The 15,928-nt window shown below is 40.4% G+C and overlaps 3 protein-coding genes across 3 annotated transcripts; 2 read left to right on the top strand and 1 right to left on the bottom strand.

The window, feature by feature from the left end:
* Position 1: 1 nt before the first annotated feature.
* Positions 2-9,311, bottom strand: LOC103996926 (uncharacterized). Its single transcript, XM_018818244.2, has 18 exons — positions 9,152-9,311; positions 8,492-8,561; positions 7,839-8,399; positions 7,565-7,753; positions 7,354-7,467; positions 6,155-6,213; positions 6,005-6,071; positions 5,806-5,857; positions 5,602-5,694; positions 5,104-5,187; positions 4,566-4,981; positions 3,473-3,534; positions 2,873-2,942; positions 1,549-1,629; positions 1,334-1,435; positions 487-617; positions 309-351; positions 2-236 (listed from the first exon to the last, which is right to left on the bottom strand). Exons 1-18 carry the CDS (start codon positions 9,196-9,198, stop codon positions 135-137), a joined length of 2,343 nt encoding a protein of 780 aa, XP_018673789.2. The 5' UTR covers positions 9,199-9,311; the 3' UTR covers positions 2-134.
* A 754-nt stretch (positions 9,312-10,065) lies between these two features.
* LOC135592476 (pentatricopeptide repeat-containing protein At2g37310-like) lies at positions 10,066-12,978 on the top strand. The gene is made up of 4 exons (XM_065081951.1): positions 10,066-12,138; positions 12,427-12,586; positions 12,733-12,801; positions 12,917-12,978. Exons 1-2 carry the CDS (start codon positions 10,119-10,121, stop codon positions 12,492-12,494), a joined length of 2,088 nt encoding a protein of 695 aa, XP_064938023.1. The 5' UTR covers positions 10,066-10,118; the 3' UTR covers positions 12,495-12,586; positions 12,733-12,801; positions 12,917-12,978.
* LOC103996924 (protein IN2-1 homolog B) lies at positions 12,494-15,882 on the top strand. The gene is made up of 10 exons (XM_009417989.3): positions 12,494-12,586; positions 12,733-12,801; positions 12,917-12,977; positions 13,144-13,230; positions 13,317-13,415; positions 13,507-13,615; positions 13,701-13,777; positions 14,357-14,464; positions 15,377-15,457; positions 15,577-15,882. Exons 1-10 carry the CDS (start codon positions 12,564-12,566, stop codon positions 15,583-15,585), a joined length of 723 nt encoding a protein of 240 aa, XP_009416264.3. The 5' UTR covers positions 12,494-12,563; the 3' UTR covers positions 15,586-15,882.
* The last annotated feature ends 46 nt before the right edge of the window (positions 15,883-15,928 follow it).

Genomic DNA, 15,928 nt, shown 5'->3' with positions numbered 1-15,928 from the left:
ATGAGGGGTAAAATACCCAGAAAGGCCATTTCTCTGTACTATAATAGTTGAAAATGTTTACATCATACAGCCAATACAAATACCGGACTTTGGGAAGTAGACAAAAGTGACATTGAAGCAGAGTCTCATATCTGCTACTTATCTACTTGCTCAAGACCATTAACATCGTCGGTGGGAGTTTTCTGGGGTAGTACATCGGACGTCATTTTACCTTCTGTGGTCTCTTCCGGCTTGCCCTGATGCAAAGCAAAATAAAATTTAGGATCAATATAAATTATCAGGGAAACAATGTCAAGCTAGCCGCTTACCTTTTTCTTGTCAAGCCAGCCAAGTCCAAATGGTCTAGTTTTCCTGGTAGACAAATTATGAGACAACATTAATTGAAATGGTCAAACATTTAATTGAAATGGATAATGCATTCCTCGTGCTTCAATTAAAAACATTACAAGCACCACCAAACAAAAAAAAATCACTGCAAAATGATACCTTGGTGATGGCAATTCTTGAGCTTTGACCTGATTTGACTGATACTGTATTGTCGCCTCCAGCATTGTCTCAGCCATTACAGCCCTTTTCTCCATCTGTGCAATTGCAGCCATTGTCTCTTCATATTTTTCCTGCATATTATACTGAAAACTAAGGAGAGAATATGATAAATGGAGAAAAAGGCAAACAAATTCGAGACTCATTTGCAAGTCAAAATCATTTGAAGGATCCGACTAAACATTCCATCCAACATGAAATGATGAAATAAATGCTGCCAGAAAAAGTTAGTTAATTTGGAAATTTTTTCTCATGATAACACATGTAATTGATCATGATCTAGGCATATTTTCAAATATCAGTTGGACTAGCATGCGCCTACCTTTTTCATTAATTTTTTTTCAATGACACCAGACAATGTACTGATCAGCCAATTCACATTGGAGCAAGTAGTGTAGTCTCTAAACATCAGCCATTCACAATAAAAATATTTCATTATCTAACACAAATGAAGAAAAATAAGAAAAAGAGGACATGGACTAGCATTAATCAAAACAATGAAAAAAGATAACTAAAATGACCCAAAACAAAAAATATGATCCAACAAATAAATGATCCAAAAAAAGAAGAAATAAATCAATTGACAAGAAGCTTCTTCCATAAAGCTCATACGAGATGAATATATGTATACTACCTTCAGTATATAATTTTGCAGAGAAAAAGGACATTGATACTGCCATTCAACTACCGATATGCCAAATCCCAAAAACGAATTTGTATGGAAGAAGGAAAAAGAAGAAACATTTATAATCAATCGAGTTTAACCACAAATTCAGTGACAAGTTAGAACCTTAAGCATATAAGCTGCATATTTCTGAGCAGCAGCGTTTTGCTCAGCTAACAGGCGAGCATCTTCTGTCACTTTCTGTTCCTGCTCCATCCTCATTAAAACCTATGAAAGCATCATAATATAAATCCACATAATAACATAGTGTTATTGCTGTATAAGGTTAAAGACAGAAGCTATTATAGAAGATGAGCAATAAAACAGGAAGAAAATTATACCTGGAGCATGGCATTTTCTTCTTCTTGTTTATCTGCAAGAGTTTGTCGTAATTCAGATACCTCTTTTTGTAGCTGCTCAACCTGTACAATGAATGTTCTCTGGCTGGATTAGAATGTGTGACAAACAGTAACACAACAGAACCCACAAAGGATGAAGACGGTAATATAGATGCACAACTTCTTATTGAACTTATCACCAATCCTTGAGATGCTTAAGCCAGTATAAAACTGTCAATCTAAAACCTACCTGTTTGATAATAATGTCAAAAACAATAAACCTGGGTTCGGGTAACACAACCGCACCAGCATAACCCACTGAATAACACAAATTCCTTGTGTTGAACCATATCAAACAACTAATTGGCCCATTTATACAACCCCAAACATTACCACAAACAATTAACAAATAAGCGGAAAATGATACATTAAATATGTTTTAATCAATTATTAAATGATTGGTTGGTCAGCGGTACTGTTAATTCCTAAACACAAACCTAGACAAACTTAGTAGTCTGGTTAAATTATCTTGATCCAAATTTACACGAGCCCAACTAAAACTTGCTTTTTCATCTTGAGCTCGTGTCAATTAAAGAATTGCTACCATTATCAGCATTAACCATAGGCAAAAGAACCAGCAGGTTGTTTGCACACAGTCATTTAGAATAAGAGTCAACTGCTGTACAAAGACAGTCATTTAGAATAAGCTACATGAATAATAATGGCAGGAGTCACAGGACAACAACTAAATGAAATTTTAAGATAAACATTGAGAAAGCCACTACAGAAAGAATGAACTTGGACAAAGATGGGAAAGAAATGATACCTTACAGATTGAAACAAAAAAAATAGGCAAGTTTTATAGTTGCAAAATTCTTCCAGTAGACAAATAAGTAGCTGACACAGCTACAGAACTCAAATGCATCAAGAATACAATTCAGAGAAGAAAGAAAAGCCTTTGATCAAAGCCGAACGAACATCAACTTGACACAATGAACATCATTTGCTACTCAAGAAAGATGTTAAGACAATAGAAGCAGAAATACACACAAATCATGGAAAGAATCAAAGTTTGTATGACACACCATGATACTGGCCAGCCATACACAGCATGATATGGACACATCCATGACAAAGTGCTCTATGCCAATCCATACCAGCTAGCAAAGATCGGCACGGCCAGAAGTAGGAACTCTTATAAAAGACAGTACACAATCTCACTGTAAGCAATCATACTAAACTATCAACAATCAACATAATGGAACTCACAGAACAAGTATTGTTCCTTATCAACTTGATCTTTTATAAGAACATCCTCGAAACGTACCCTGGCACTTAGAAGGCGCCTGTTGTCCTGTCTGACCATCTCCATTAGTGCTGTCTCCAACTCTTCAGATCTAGCAAAATAATAAAACAGCAAACAGATATTAAATTCCGAAGAACATAAAGAAAATTTTGCTTCGGCTTTTCCGTAGTTGTATTGTAGTATGAACTTGAAAATAGAAGTAAAAATCGGCAGACTCTGGTTATAGGAAAAAGATGGAAGAAGTCAGAATGATAAACAACATATATGTTGAGAACCATGTGACAAAAATTCAGAAAAAGAATTACATACTAGTCATGTTAGAGAGTTAGTTGCAATCCAACAGACTAAAAAGTAATGTTTCATTCTTTTACCTGTTCTTCATACTTAAAGTAGCTAGTGCAAGCACTGCTGGGTGGCTATTGTGCTTCTTAGAAGACACCTCACATAATACTTTTATAAGTCCTTCAACAAATTTTACAAAGAGACGAGTATGAAAAGCAGCTGGAAAGTAAATTCTCTAGATGGAGGTTCGTCTTCTAACTTCCAAGAATCGAAGCAACAAATTTTACCTTGAAAGACTTGTTTACAAATTGGAAAGCAGGGTGCTATTTGTACACAAACCTGAGAACAGCTGATCTTTTCTCCTCCAGCAATCTGCATAACTCAACCTTCAACAATGTCACCTATACCAAAAATAAGAAAGGTTAATCATCACAATAATATGGAGACCTGCTCCAATTATCAGGCATTTTGCAGTCAGCTTAACTCATGTTGGGTTCAGTTTAGAAGATTGAGAAACAAAATGGAACACCATGTCCTTTAAGGTCTACAAATCCCCTTAATATATATAGTAAAGATATCTGTCACATGTTCCTAATATCATGAAGGAAAATGTGCAATTACAATAAAAAAGGAAAAACTGCAAGTAATACAACATTTCAATATCAATAAGTCACCTCCCAAGTTGCAAGTTCTTTTATGAGAAGATTTTGTAACAAAGTAATCACCAAGATATGTTAAGAAAGAGGATCCCAATTTTTGATGTATAAATGATCCAAATGAACCAGATCATTAGATCAGGTTGCTGCTCTGGTGCTGGTGGAGACAGCAACTGAGCAAGTACAGTATTGTTTTCTTGTTGCACTATGGTAGTGCTTGCTGTGACTTTTCTAAGAACAAATGTCAGAACTCGAAAATCCATAAACTGGTATTCTATTTCATAAATATTAGCTGATATTTTTCCTGGATTGTCAGCGATCCTTTTACTATCAATTTTATTATCCTTCTTAATTGATAATGCACATTGCTAATGTTCTTTTATACTACTAATTGTTTTCTCGATGAATCAGTTGTGGATAGGGCGGATGTCATTTTGAATGCACTAAGCTTCATAGCATGTAGAACGTCACTATCATAATTCGGCAGATGGCCATTTGTTCAAGCAGTTTTTTTTTTTTTTTTTGCTTGTTAAAAGGTACCATTATATTACAATGCAAATTTTGTGGATGAAAGTATTATCCTTCTCATAGGAACATTTAAAACTAAGTCATTTCAGAAATTTTGTGATGTCTTGGGTCCTTGGCTTGTGGGCACCTGCCTAGGTGATAACTGAATGCCTAGAATGCAAGCAGTAGAATGCTGCCTAACTACAGCATACAGTTTCACGGAACATTAGGCATAAATTACCTAAAAGATCAACTAATGAGAAGATTACCTGTTCTTTGAGATCAGGTACAGAATCCAACTCGCCATCAACCGTTAAGCTACTGAAGTATCCCTCAGCTGATTCAGACTTTAATGGCAAATCCCCATTGGCTTGTAAACCAGCTGGACCATCTGTGGAGTTGGTTTCCATGCGTAATGATTCTGGACCATGCTTCAACCTGTAAAATTTAGATGCTAGGCCCTGGGAGTCCTTCCAAGCACGAAGTCCTCTGGACCTTTCCTCCATGACAGCGATAACTTCAGGCCTGTGCCTTTTCCTCAACTGCTCCAGATTCAATTCATCTACAGTTTGAAAACCCATGCAAGCTATCAAGACAAGTTGGCTGCTATCGAAGGTAGAACCAGCAAGAGCCTGCAACAAAGTTACTGCATCTCCAGCATCTTTTGCTGTTACCAGAGCAGGACCTACACGACAATCCATCAAGGAAATGGTGATCTTTAGACTTACATTGCACAGGCACTCTGTTAACTTTATGTCAATGAAATTAGTCAAGAAGACCACAAACCAAAAGTCATTTACCCAGTACCATATAACTCCATCAAAGCAAGTGCTGTGCGGAACAGCATAACACGATTTCCACCAAAAAGAAGCACATCCCAAACACGAAGAACTGGAAAATAAACACAGTGTATTCAGAAATATTTGCAGTGTCTATAAATATGCTTTAATGTATCACAATGGTAGCAAGTTGAAAAGTAATACATTCGAAAAATAGAGATCTAAGACAAGAATCTTAAAACAGAGTTGAGGTACAAGGAGACTTATGAGTAAAAAATCATATCTAATGTGCAATATTTGAGGAAGTGCCTTGGTACTTTCTAAGTTAGACTGGACATGAACAAATAGAAAATTGTGCATCAATAAGGAGGGTAAATTTAATATAAATTAAAGGGGCAAGAGAGAAAGAAATACAAAGACACAATCCTTGATGAGTTAATAGAACTAAATGGAATATCAAGAAAACTAAATAGTCCCAAAACTACACTAATAGTCTTCAGGGAAATATCAGGGAGGGGAAACTGACCACTTTCCCATGGAAGCATATTGACAAAGATCGAAAGGAACCAAGGTCCAGTAACCCATGCAACCTGCACCCCCAGGTAATCGAGATGATTAACTGCAACACATTTATATAAAACAATAAGTTATCTAACAGACAATCAGCTCATTGTAATGGCATATATGAGAATAAAGTAATAACATGCATCTACCACAATAGAATACAGACCCAATTTTGGGAACTTTTCACGGACTAGATCCTCAAGAACAAGTTGGTCCACCTGATTGAAAAAGAAAGATCTAAACATTCAGACATGTAAAACTAGTCATCCCTTATCTTCATACCACTAGTTGCTTCTATTAATGACCTCATGTTGAATGGAAACTAAACAATACAAATCAGTGGTGGCGAAACGTGGATTTATTACCTGAGATTCAATCATTTCCTCAGAATAGTATCCATCAAAGTAGTCATCGATAATACCCACTAATGTCCTGAAAAATACCATTATAACTTAGATGGCAAAAACTAATGCAGCTATATTTCAGTAAAAAATTATAATTCTTCTTCAACCTACCAAAATGCATTTTCCTCGGGCATCAGCAGCAATAACAAGCCTGCAAAGAAGTTCATGGCCTGCAGGCACATATTCCCCAAGAAAAAAATGCACCACAATGTGATAAGATTTTCAATATTTAATGCACAACTAAATAAATTATGCTTCATATTTCAGTTCATAATGTTAGAAGTGTTTAATCCATGAAATCGCTTGTGGACTGCATGGATCTTTTCTTGCCACTGAACTTTGTTGAGGACACTAAGCGCTGTAGTTTATGCCCAAATAGATTATATGTGCAATATTGGAAGATCAATTTACAAAAAATCACTTTAAATGTATTCGTTTATGTAACTAGTCTTACAAACGTGCCTAAGTAATGGTTCCCAAATCCCAATTTCCTAGAAGTTAGACAGAAGACCCAGAAGTAACAAGAGATCATTAAATACCAACACCCATCATTCCCATTTTCTTATCATCCTTGTCTCTCCACACACTACCTTTCCTTCCTCATCGTAAACACTGGGTAACAAGATCGCAATATGGATGTGGACCAACAGCATGTTCCCAATCAGACAAGTTTAATTCTTGATTTCAAGATAGATTCTTGATATTGTAAAGTTTTGCGGTAATAGTTTTCTTAAGCATGTTAACTAATGTTTATCTAGTGTGAAGCTTGAACAAATTCTCCTTAGGCAGTGAAACTTTTGTCTTTCAAGCTACTTATACATCATTGGTCATTCTCTACAAACCAATAGATTTTCCAGATGATACTAGTAATTTCATCTTTTTCTTTTTCATCATTATGTTTTCTTTTTCTTGCATAGAAATAATCAATATTCGCTATTTTCAATCATGCAGCTATATTCAAGGATTTGATAACACCATACCTCAAGTCATCAATTCAAATTTAGTTGAACAGGTCTATGCTGACTGGCATTTGCCAGACCAACCATGGAACAACACATGAAGTGGGAAATTTTCCTGACCCAATTTCATATCAGGCATACAACCAGGTATTGCTACATGTACCGAGCTTAATAAAAAATAATCCTAGTTTTCATTGCTAAACCCAAATGGACAAGGCTTGTAGTAATGGTTTCTGATCTCATATACAAATGAAAGCCTTCAATCTCATTGATGAGAACAACATAGAAAGAAGCTAGAAAACGAATAGAAGATTACTAGAATAGATTGAATTGCAAAAAGCTCAATGCTACCTGGCAGTATCCAACAGATGGATTATGTCGAGCATAAGCCGTGAGTAGACGCCTCAAAGCATTCCTTCCATCCTCATCCAATGCAGGGTGCCCTGGAAATGTTCGGGGCAAATCCTGCAAATACAACAATGTCAAGTTTACCTTTGATAGCAATAGCTTCAATGACAGTACATAAACTGCATTTTGAATTAAACCTCCTTCATATGACAACCTTCTCAATTTGTCCCTTCCATTTCTCTGGACTGCACCTTTCAGGTGCTTTTGACATCTTGTTATTGTTGTCTGTGTTGTTGGAGGACTCATGTTCTTTTCCATTGCCACTTTCAGCTTCGGGAGATAGTAAATTATCATAATACCCCTTAATTCTACGAGCTCTCACGCCCACAAAAGCTTGCCACAACTGCAATTGGAACAAGAAAAAAGAATAATGCCAAATTGAATATGACAGAGCATTTATAAGTTCAACAAAATGGTTCTGACTGCACCTCTCCTCTCAAAGCCATCGGCACACCCCCACGAACCAAGCTTTCCAACTCTTCTTTCCAAGGGAAGCAAGGAACATCATTCAAAGCCAAATCCGAACTCGATGATGCTTCTTGCACCAGCTCCGGTCTCTCGACATCGTAAAATTCTTCCTCTGATTCCTCCTCCGGTGCCCCTCTCACTGGCTTATGCACACCTCTGCTCTCCTCCTCATCCAAAGCATGATAGGATCGGCCATTTCCAGCTTCTTCTCCATCTCTAGATGGTCTCCTTTTCTTGACTCGATAGCTCATCATCTGCTCGATGGAACTCAACGATGACCTTATGTGACTCCATATGCTTATTTTGTGAGTTTTCACCTCCCCTGTATTCTCTGTCGCAACTTCCTCTGAGCCATCAAACCTGATAGCCCCATTCTGATCAATGTCATCTCCCCCTGCAACATCTGGTGCTCCTGCAAGACCTTCATCATCTACCAAAGAATCGCTTGATGGCACCTCAGCAGTTTCCCCAAGTCGGTCCAAGAAGTCCTTCCATCGGTTGGATCTCTCTTCCTCCTCCTCCTGCACTATCAACAGCATCCATGTAATCAGTAAGAGACCTGCTGAATAATACCCAGCCCAAGATGCAAGATCAGAAGACATCGAAACGTTGCCTTGTAGATTTTTGAGTACTCGTGGTATCTCTGCAAGTGCTGAGGCCGCACCGTAAACCCATAGGCATCCCTGATCCATAATTCCATCATCAATACAAACATTACACAAAGAGAACACAGGGAATCAACTCACGGTTCAAGATTCAAGATTCAAGTTCAAGATTCACGATTCAAGAAACCAGAAACCCAACCCCTTTTTCCCCGAATAAAAGAAGAAGGACGATCTTTAACCTGGACTCGACATCCATATAGAAAGAAGGACCAGCTACAGCGTCGAGACGAATAATCCGAGGCGATCGCCCACGGTACTAATTGCGGGCCGCCGTCGGAGCTAAAACCCTAGAAATCCGGTGGATCCGGAATCCTACCAACAAGGGCGACGGCAACCACTAAGTCCGAATGCCATCCGAGGAGTAATTTCCGTCACGCACATATCCAAAATGGCGGACGAAAGGTATATCCATGAGCGGGCAACTACATTGGCCAAATCAACGCAGCGTGGACGAGGAAGACGAAATATTAAATGAAGACACGCGATCAAAAGAAGAAGAAGAAGGGTCAAAACCGTATTTCTCTATAAAGAGAGAGAGAGAGAGAGAGCGGGCGTCACGGAGGAACAGGGGATCACGTGGCGCGATCGGCGCGACGAGGACGACCGACCTCTTAAGCTCGACGGTGGGGATAGGGGGCCGGCTCTTCCCCTTCATCGCCGCCGCCCGCCGCCCGCCGCTGACGGCGCCCTTCTCGCGATCGGTTCCAGTGCACCTCGGTCGCGTCGTGGCGGAGCCCTTCTCGGCCGTTATATCACTTGTATCGCCCTCTACCCATTGCACACATATATATAGTCTGTGTACACTAATCCACAAACATCAGTTCAATGATCGCATGTCGTTACAGCTCATAATCCCAATTATATGCAAACTTATTAGTATATAAACCCCCTTTTACACTCTCTAATCATGTGTTTTATTTTCATTAATTCTCAACACATCCAAAACAGAAGACTTTTTTGAGAAAATGGAGATTAACGTGTTTAACCGACTGAGTTTAATATTAGGAATGCCATGTATTAATTACTTGGTGTTTCAGTTGATAACAAATCTTTGTAATAGCTTAGTAGATCGATTATAATTAAACGACCCTTTTACCTCATTCACTAAAATTAGTAAGTAAGGTGTTCCTCCATCAATGTCATTATCATCATGCCAGATAAAAACCTGCATTAGCAATGAAACAAAAGGCTGTCATCCCGAGTGTGTATGATGGCAGAAACATCATGTTTTGTCTCGTAGTCGATGGTAACGTGACAGGCCTCACATGCCTGCTGTGTAACATAAAGCGAGACGGAGGCGACATGCACTCATGGCATCGACCGTCGCTTATGTCTTTCGTCTCTGTGGCGGGCCCAAATCGAGCCTAATCTGCTTACTTTGGGCTACACCGCACGGCATTAGGCAAATCCATCATTAAAGCTCATGGATTACAGAGCCTAATCTGTGACAAGCGTACATTTGGCCTTGGTGTAATCCGGATCCGGATCTTATATGATTATATCTCGGAGCTCGATCCGACTCCTACCCAATTGCTTCGAGCGGGTAATGGCCGAGTCCCGACTCCGTTTTGATGGATGAGGCTATCTGTCCCGCTCCAACGGATAGCGGCCGCGGCCACGGCCGCCCAAGTGCGGTGGGCCTTGGGGAGTGCCGCCTCCCATGGCCTGGCGGCGCTGCCGGACATCGGCGCTTATGGTGTCCTCATCCAGCGCTGCGCCGATGGCGGTTGCCTCCGCCAGGGCCAGCAGCTCCACGCCCGCCTCGTCGTCTTCGCCGTCGTCGCTTCCAACTTCCTCGCCTCCAAGCTCATCTCCCTGTACTCCCGCTGCGGCCGCCTCCACGATGCCCGTCGCATGTTCGACGACATCCCCCGTCGCAACCTCTTTTCGTGGAACGCCATGCTCCTCGCCTACGCCCTACACGGCCCCGCCTCCCACGCCATCCGTCTCTTCTCCTCCTTCCCCACCTCCCTTTCGCCCGACGCCTTCACCCTCTCCGCCCTCCTCAAGTCCCTGTCGTCCCTCCCACCTTCCTCTTCCTCCGCCTACAGGAGCGCCCACGCCTTCGCCGTCCGCCACGGCCTCGTCTGCAACATCTTTGTCTCGAATGGTCTCATTACAGCCTACGCTCACGGGGACGATATAGCGTCCGCTCAAAGAGTTTTCGACACAATGCCCCAAAGGGACATCGTCTCCTGGAACTCGATGATAGCCGGCTACTCGCAGAGCGGTCATTACCAGGAATGCTTGCGACTGTACCGGGAGATGGAAGCGAGATCTGGCGGCGTGCTTCCTAATGCGGTCACCGTCGTGAGCGTGTTGCAGGCTTGCTCTCAACTCAAGGATTTACTTTTCGGCATGGAGGTTCATCGCTTTGCTGTGGAACATGGGATTCAGATGGAGAGAGTGGCGTGGAATTCAGTCATCGGCTTCTATGCCAAGTGCGGGAGCCTGGATTCTGCCCGACGACTGTTCGAGGAAATGAGCGACAAGGATGGAGTCAGTTATAGTGCGATGATAACTGGGTACATGAGCTACGGGTTCGTCAGACCAGCAATGGATGTCTTCCGGCAAGCAGTTGCGCCCGTCCTTAGTACATGGAATGCCGTGATCGCCGGTCTAGCACAGAACAATTACCATGATGAAGTTTTGGACTTGGTCTGCGAGATGCAGGCCTCGGGTTTCAGTCCTAATTCAGTGACACTTTCAAGCCTTCTTCCAACCCTCTCATTCAATTCGAGTCTGCTGGGAGGGAAACAAGTCCATGGCTACGCCATTAGAAATGACTGTCATCAGAACATATATGTTGCAACTGCACTCATCGACACTTACGCAAAATCTGGTTTTCTTGAAGGCGCTCGACGAGTTTTCGATGTGTCAGTGGGCAGAAGTGTCGTCGTCTGGACCGCAATCATATCGGCCTATGCGGCTCACGGAGACGCGGATGCTGCACTGAGCCTGTTTGATAGAATGCTCGACGCTGGGATCAAGCCGGACCTAGTGACTTTCACCGCGGTGCTCTCGGCTTGTGCTCATGCCGGGGCAGTGGATGAAGCTCGCCACATTTTTGATGCCATGTCTTCCGTTTACAGAGTATCACCAACGGTGGAGCATTATGCTTGCATGGTTGGAGTGCTTAGCCGTGGTGGGATGCTCAAGGAGGCCGTCAAATTCATCGATAAGATGCCGATAGAGCCGAATTCTAAGACATGGGGCGCACTGCTCAATGGAGCAGCGGTTTATGGTGATGTTGAGGTTGGGCGGTTTGCATTTGAGCAGCTGCTTGAGATTGAGCCCGAGAACACGGGGAATTATATCGTCATGGCCAATTTGTATTCGAAGGATGGGAGACGGGAGGAAGCCAAAACGGTGAGGGAGAAGATGAGGGGAATCAGGTTGGAAAAGACTGCTGGTTGTAGTTGGATTGAGACGAGTGATGGGCTGCAGGTGTTTGTGTCTCGGGATGCTTCAAATGGACGAACAGACGAATTATATGCAGTGTTAGAGGGACTGCTTAGATTGATTAGGGAGGAAGGTTATGCTTACAGCAATGAGTTTGATGAGGAGACTGAGTCTTGTGTTCAAAATGATGAGAGTAAGCAGCAGCAGACTCTCTCTATTGCTTCAGTTTGAGAATGCATGAGGATTGATTTCCAATTACTTTGACTGTAAAAGTTGACTGCCTGTCTATTGATTTCCAATCTATAATTGTGTCTATGTGATTAACACGTTGTCGCACATGCGAATACACGTGGGATGATCATTGACCATATTATTTTGACCATATCATTATTAATTGAAAATTACGATTTTGGCGGATCGAATCGCCGTTAAGACTATTTAAAGTAATGTTATTATATCCTCACATGCGCATCAAATTCAGATCACGTGTCCGCGCGATGTGGTCGATCGGGTAGATTTGCCATCTCGAAACAGTATGCAGCGCTATAAAGATGGTTTCAATTCGCCTTATCGTCAAGTCTCGCATCCGATTGGTCCGAAGCGTCTCGGAGATCGCCGATGGCCGCCGCACCGACACTTAGGTAATCCTTCTTCATAGGAAGCACTTTGTTTTGACGTCTTCGGTCTCCTCGGTTCCGATCTAAGCGTGTCGGAATAACCCTAAACTTACGGTATTTGCCTCATCTCGTGTGATTTGTTTGTTTGTTTCTGCCTCTATTTTTTGAAGCATGGAGACTCTTCCCCCTAGTCTCACTTCTGCTTCGGAACCGCCTGCGATCTTTGATGGCACCACCAGGTATCCATATTCCTTCCTTTGTTTGGCTTTGTGACGAATTGTTTTTGAAAAGGCAAAAAAAAAGATCTTTTTTTTATTGGCGTATCCTCATTTGTTTTCGGGGTTTGGATTCTAGGTTGTATATAGCTTATATATGTCCATATGCGCAACGCACCTGGATAGCTAGAGACTATAAGGTACGTCTCTCTTAATCAGTAGGTAATTTGCTGCAAATAGATATGGCTTGAACCCTATTTGTTTTGGATCGAACACCTGCGATCTTTTTCAGGAAAGTTCATTCTTCTAATTGGCGATGTTTCTGGAACATGACAACGCTTTTAACCTGCTTTTACGTGAAATCAGGGATTGCAGGAAAAGATCGAATTGGTGCCCATCGATCTGCAAAATCGACCGGCATGGTACAAGGAGAAAATTTACCCTGCAAATAAGGTCTTGTTCGCTCAAGAAACTGTTCTCTTGGCATTTGTCTTTGGTTTTTTTATGCTAGTATGTGATTATTGCCTTGTGTTCTATAGGTACCTTCTTTGGAGCATAATAACGAGGTCAGAGGAGAGAGTCTCGACTTGGTAAAATATATTGACTCCCATTTCAAAGGGCCTGCATTGATGCCTGATGTAAGATGCAAATGAACCTTCTCTTGCTTAATTAGTAGTTCTCTTCCACCAAAAAAGGTTACATTTACCAGTTGTTGCCGGAAATTTGTAGGATCCTGCAAAGCAGCAGTTTGCGGAGGAGCTGCTGTTGTACAGTGATTCCTTTAATATGGTTATGTACAAAGCAATGCCTGCTAAGGGGAATGTCAGTGATGAAGTTGGTCAGTGAGGAACTCTCTATGGTTATCATTATTAGGGATTTGATTGTTTAACATAGCGCTGATCTGCTTAAACCTTTTGAATCAGATGTTGCTTTAAACAAAATAGAAGATGCTTTTTCGAAGTTTAATGATGGACCCTTCTTGCTTGGAAAATTTAGTCTGGTATGTCAGAATTTGGATATACTTCTTTGTCGTTGAATTGCTTTTGGTATTATTTTGCAGGGATTGAAAACTAATCTTAATTCATAAAGTGAAATGTTTTCTCAACATCCAGACAAACTTGTGTGCTGGACATCCTTGTCGATTTCTTATGCCATGCAGTAGCATTGCCGGCTTATTTAATTTGACACTTATACAAACATTTGTGAAGTTTAATTGTGTTGGTTCAGGCTTGACACTTTTACAAACATTTGTGAAGTCTGACAACAATCATTTGAGAATTCTTTCAAGCTTTGAGTTTTGTATCAATATGAATTAGAGGCTTTTTTCCCTGAAATATCACTTCCAAGTACTACTGTTTAGTTGACTTACTGCAGGTAAGATATGAACTGTGGCAAATTTGCTGCTCGGAGATAATTTCTTTGTTTTATATTCCTTTCTAGAATGTCTACGGGTTTGTTATGTTCAGAATGATATGAAAATTTTTTTTTTTTTTCTATTTTTAGTATAGAGTAAGATTTTCAATAATTATTCTTCTAACTACTATCATGTTTAAAGTTGACTTATTCTTATGCATTTTAGGTGGACATTGCATATGCTCCATTCATTGATAGATTTCAGACTTTCTTTTTGGATGTGAAGAATTATGATATCACCAAAGGCAGGCCTAATCTGTCATCATGGATCGAGGTATTCCGAAGTCCCAACAAATACAAGACTATAAAGCTGGCTATATTCTTGTCCTTATAGTTATGCTTTTGCTTTTCTAGGACAATACATGCAACAGTAATTTCACCAAAGATCTATAATTGGATATGTGAAAGCTCAAGTTGTGGTGTTTTATTTAACTTTGTATGTTCAGCTCATCATTTCTCCGAAACCTTCCCCTGCTTCCTCATTTACGGCATCATTGGAACTCTAGTCCAGGCCAGAAGAGTTTCTCTGGTTATAGTTGTGAACAGTCTTTGATGAAATCATCCTTACCATAAATAAAAAACCTTCTTTGCCCGGTTTATATGGAAAAGGTTTAATGAGACATGAAATTTTGAGGACTAATCAACATTGTTAGCATTTCTTAGACTGGGGCTGTGAGGCAGGTGCATGCAAATGTATCATCTAGGAGTGACTATATTTTCTATGGTAATGCTAATTTCTAAACCTAGTTCCTGTCACCCCAGAAATATAATCTTCATAGCGTCATCAGATTTCATAACAGAGTGTTTGTGTTGACACTAGAAGAGCAAATTTTGGCTATTTAATTTGAATCCCACTGGGAAACAGATATGTTTGAAGTTTCATCCACGATCCAATGCACACATTTCAAAAGTAACTTGGACTTAACTAATTATTATGTCAATTTCACTCGCATTGCAGCTTGTGAGTGTACTGTTCCTCTGTAAGTAAACCTGACATGGCCTGTTTTAATCTTCAATTTTGTTCAGTTTCTTCTACAACTTCTTGCATACATCAATTTTGGCAAATACATTCAGACAGTACCACTTGTGGCATTCAATTTTCATTCCGTTTCTCCAGGCATAATCGATTAAACTTCTGCATATTCTATCGTGGCAAATACTTAACCCCAAAGGAATACTGTTTCAGGAGTTGAACAAGATTGATGCTTACTCGCAAACCCGAATAGATCCTCAAGAGCTGCTGGCTGCGACCAAGAAGCGGTTTGGGGTGAAGTCCTTTACCAGTCATGATTCTTTAAATTCAATTGCTGTGTCAAAAACCATTAACGTTTTAATTGCTCAACAACAGTACTTTTCTTTAATATGCTTTTTTTTTCTTTTTACCAGATTGCCTGAAGAATCATCTACATAATCATCAGGTATTATAATAAGGCAGACTTCGAAATTTGTGGAGATGCGTTTTCTTGAGATTTGAAATGAATTTTATTTATGATCAAGAAGCTAAAATAAGAAAAATGTGAGATTGGTCCAGTGTCTGGATTCAACTACTCTCTTGGATGCAATGACTTCGTATTGGGTTGGACTGTGTTAGTAATGCAATGTATTCTCTTAAGCTCCAACATTGTCTCTGGATTGGAAATAATTGAACGTGTTTGAGATATATATTATCATGGAATTTAATTTTTCTGCTCACCTCCTCAGTACTTCCTCTTCCAGCTTGTTGGACAAAATTTGGAAC

This window comes from Musa acuminata, chromosome BXJ1-9 (genome assembly GCF_036884655.1).
Source record: "Musa acuminata AAA Group cultivar baxijiao chromosome BXJ1-9, Cavendish_Baxijiao_AAA, whole genome shotgun sequence".
Classification (NCBI taxonomy): Eukaryota; Viridiplantae; Streptophyta; class Magnoliopsida; order Zingiberales; family Musaceae; genus Musa; species Musa acuminata.
This window is presented reverse-complemented; position numbering and strand designations above follow the sequence as displayed.

Bases quoted from the DNA above. Each gene is read 5' to 3' on its own strand.
- LOC103996926 (XM_018818244.2), bottom strand. From the start codon at position 9,198: ATGAAGGGGAAGAGCCGGCCCCCTATCCCCACCGTCGAGCTTAAGAG. The intron at 7,754-7,838 runs GTGCAGTCAGAA...TTCCAATTGCAG, and splicing joins CGATGGCTTTGAGAGGAGAG to TTGTGGCAAGCTTTTGTGGG. The intron at 1,436-1,548 runs GTATAATTTTCT...ATGCTTTCATAG, and splicing joins AAGAAAATGCCATGCTCCAG to GTTTTAATGAGGATGGAGCA.
- LOC135592476 (XM_065081951.1), top strand. From the start codon at position 10,119: ATGAGGCTATCTGTCCCGCTCCAACGGATAGCGGCCGCGGCCACGGCC. The intron at 12,139-12,426 runs GTAAGCAGCAGC...CATCAAATTCAG, and splicing joins TTGTGTTCAAAATGATGAGA to ATCACGTGTCCGCGCGATGT.
- LOC103996924 (XM_009417989.3), top strand. From the start codon at position 12,564: ATGGCCGCCGCACCGACACTTAG. The intron at 12,802-12,916 runs GTATCCATATTC...TTTGGATTCTAG, and splicing joins ATCTTTGATGGCACCACCAG to GTTGTATATAGCTTATATAT. The intron at 13,416-13,506 runs GTAAGATGCAAA...GGAAATTTGTAG, and splicing joins GGCCTGCATTGATGCCTGAT to GATCCTGCAAAGCAGCAGTT.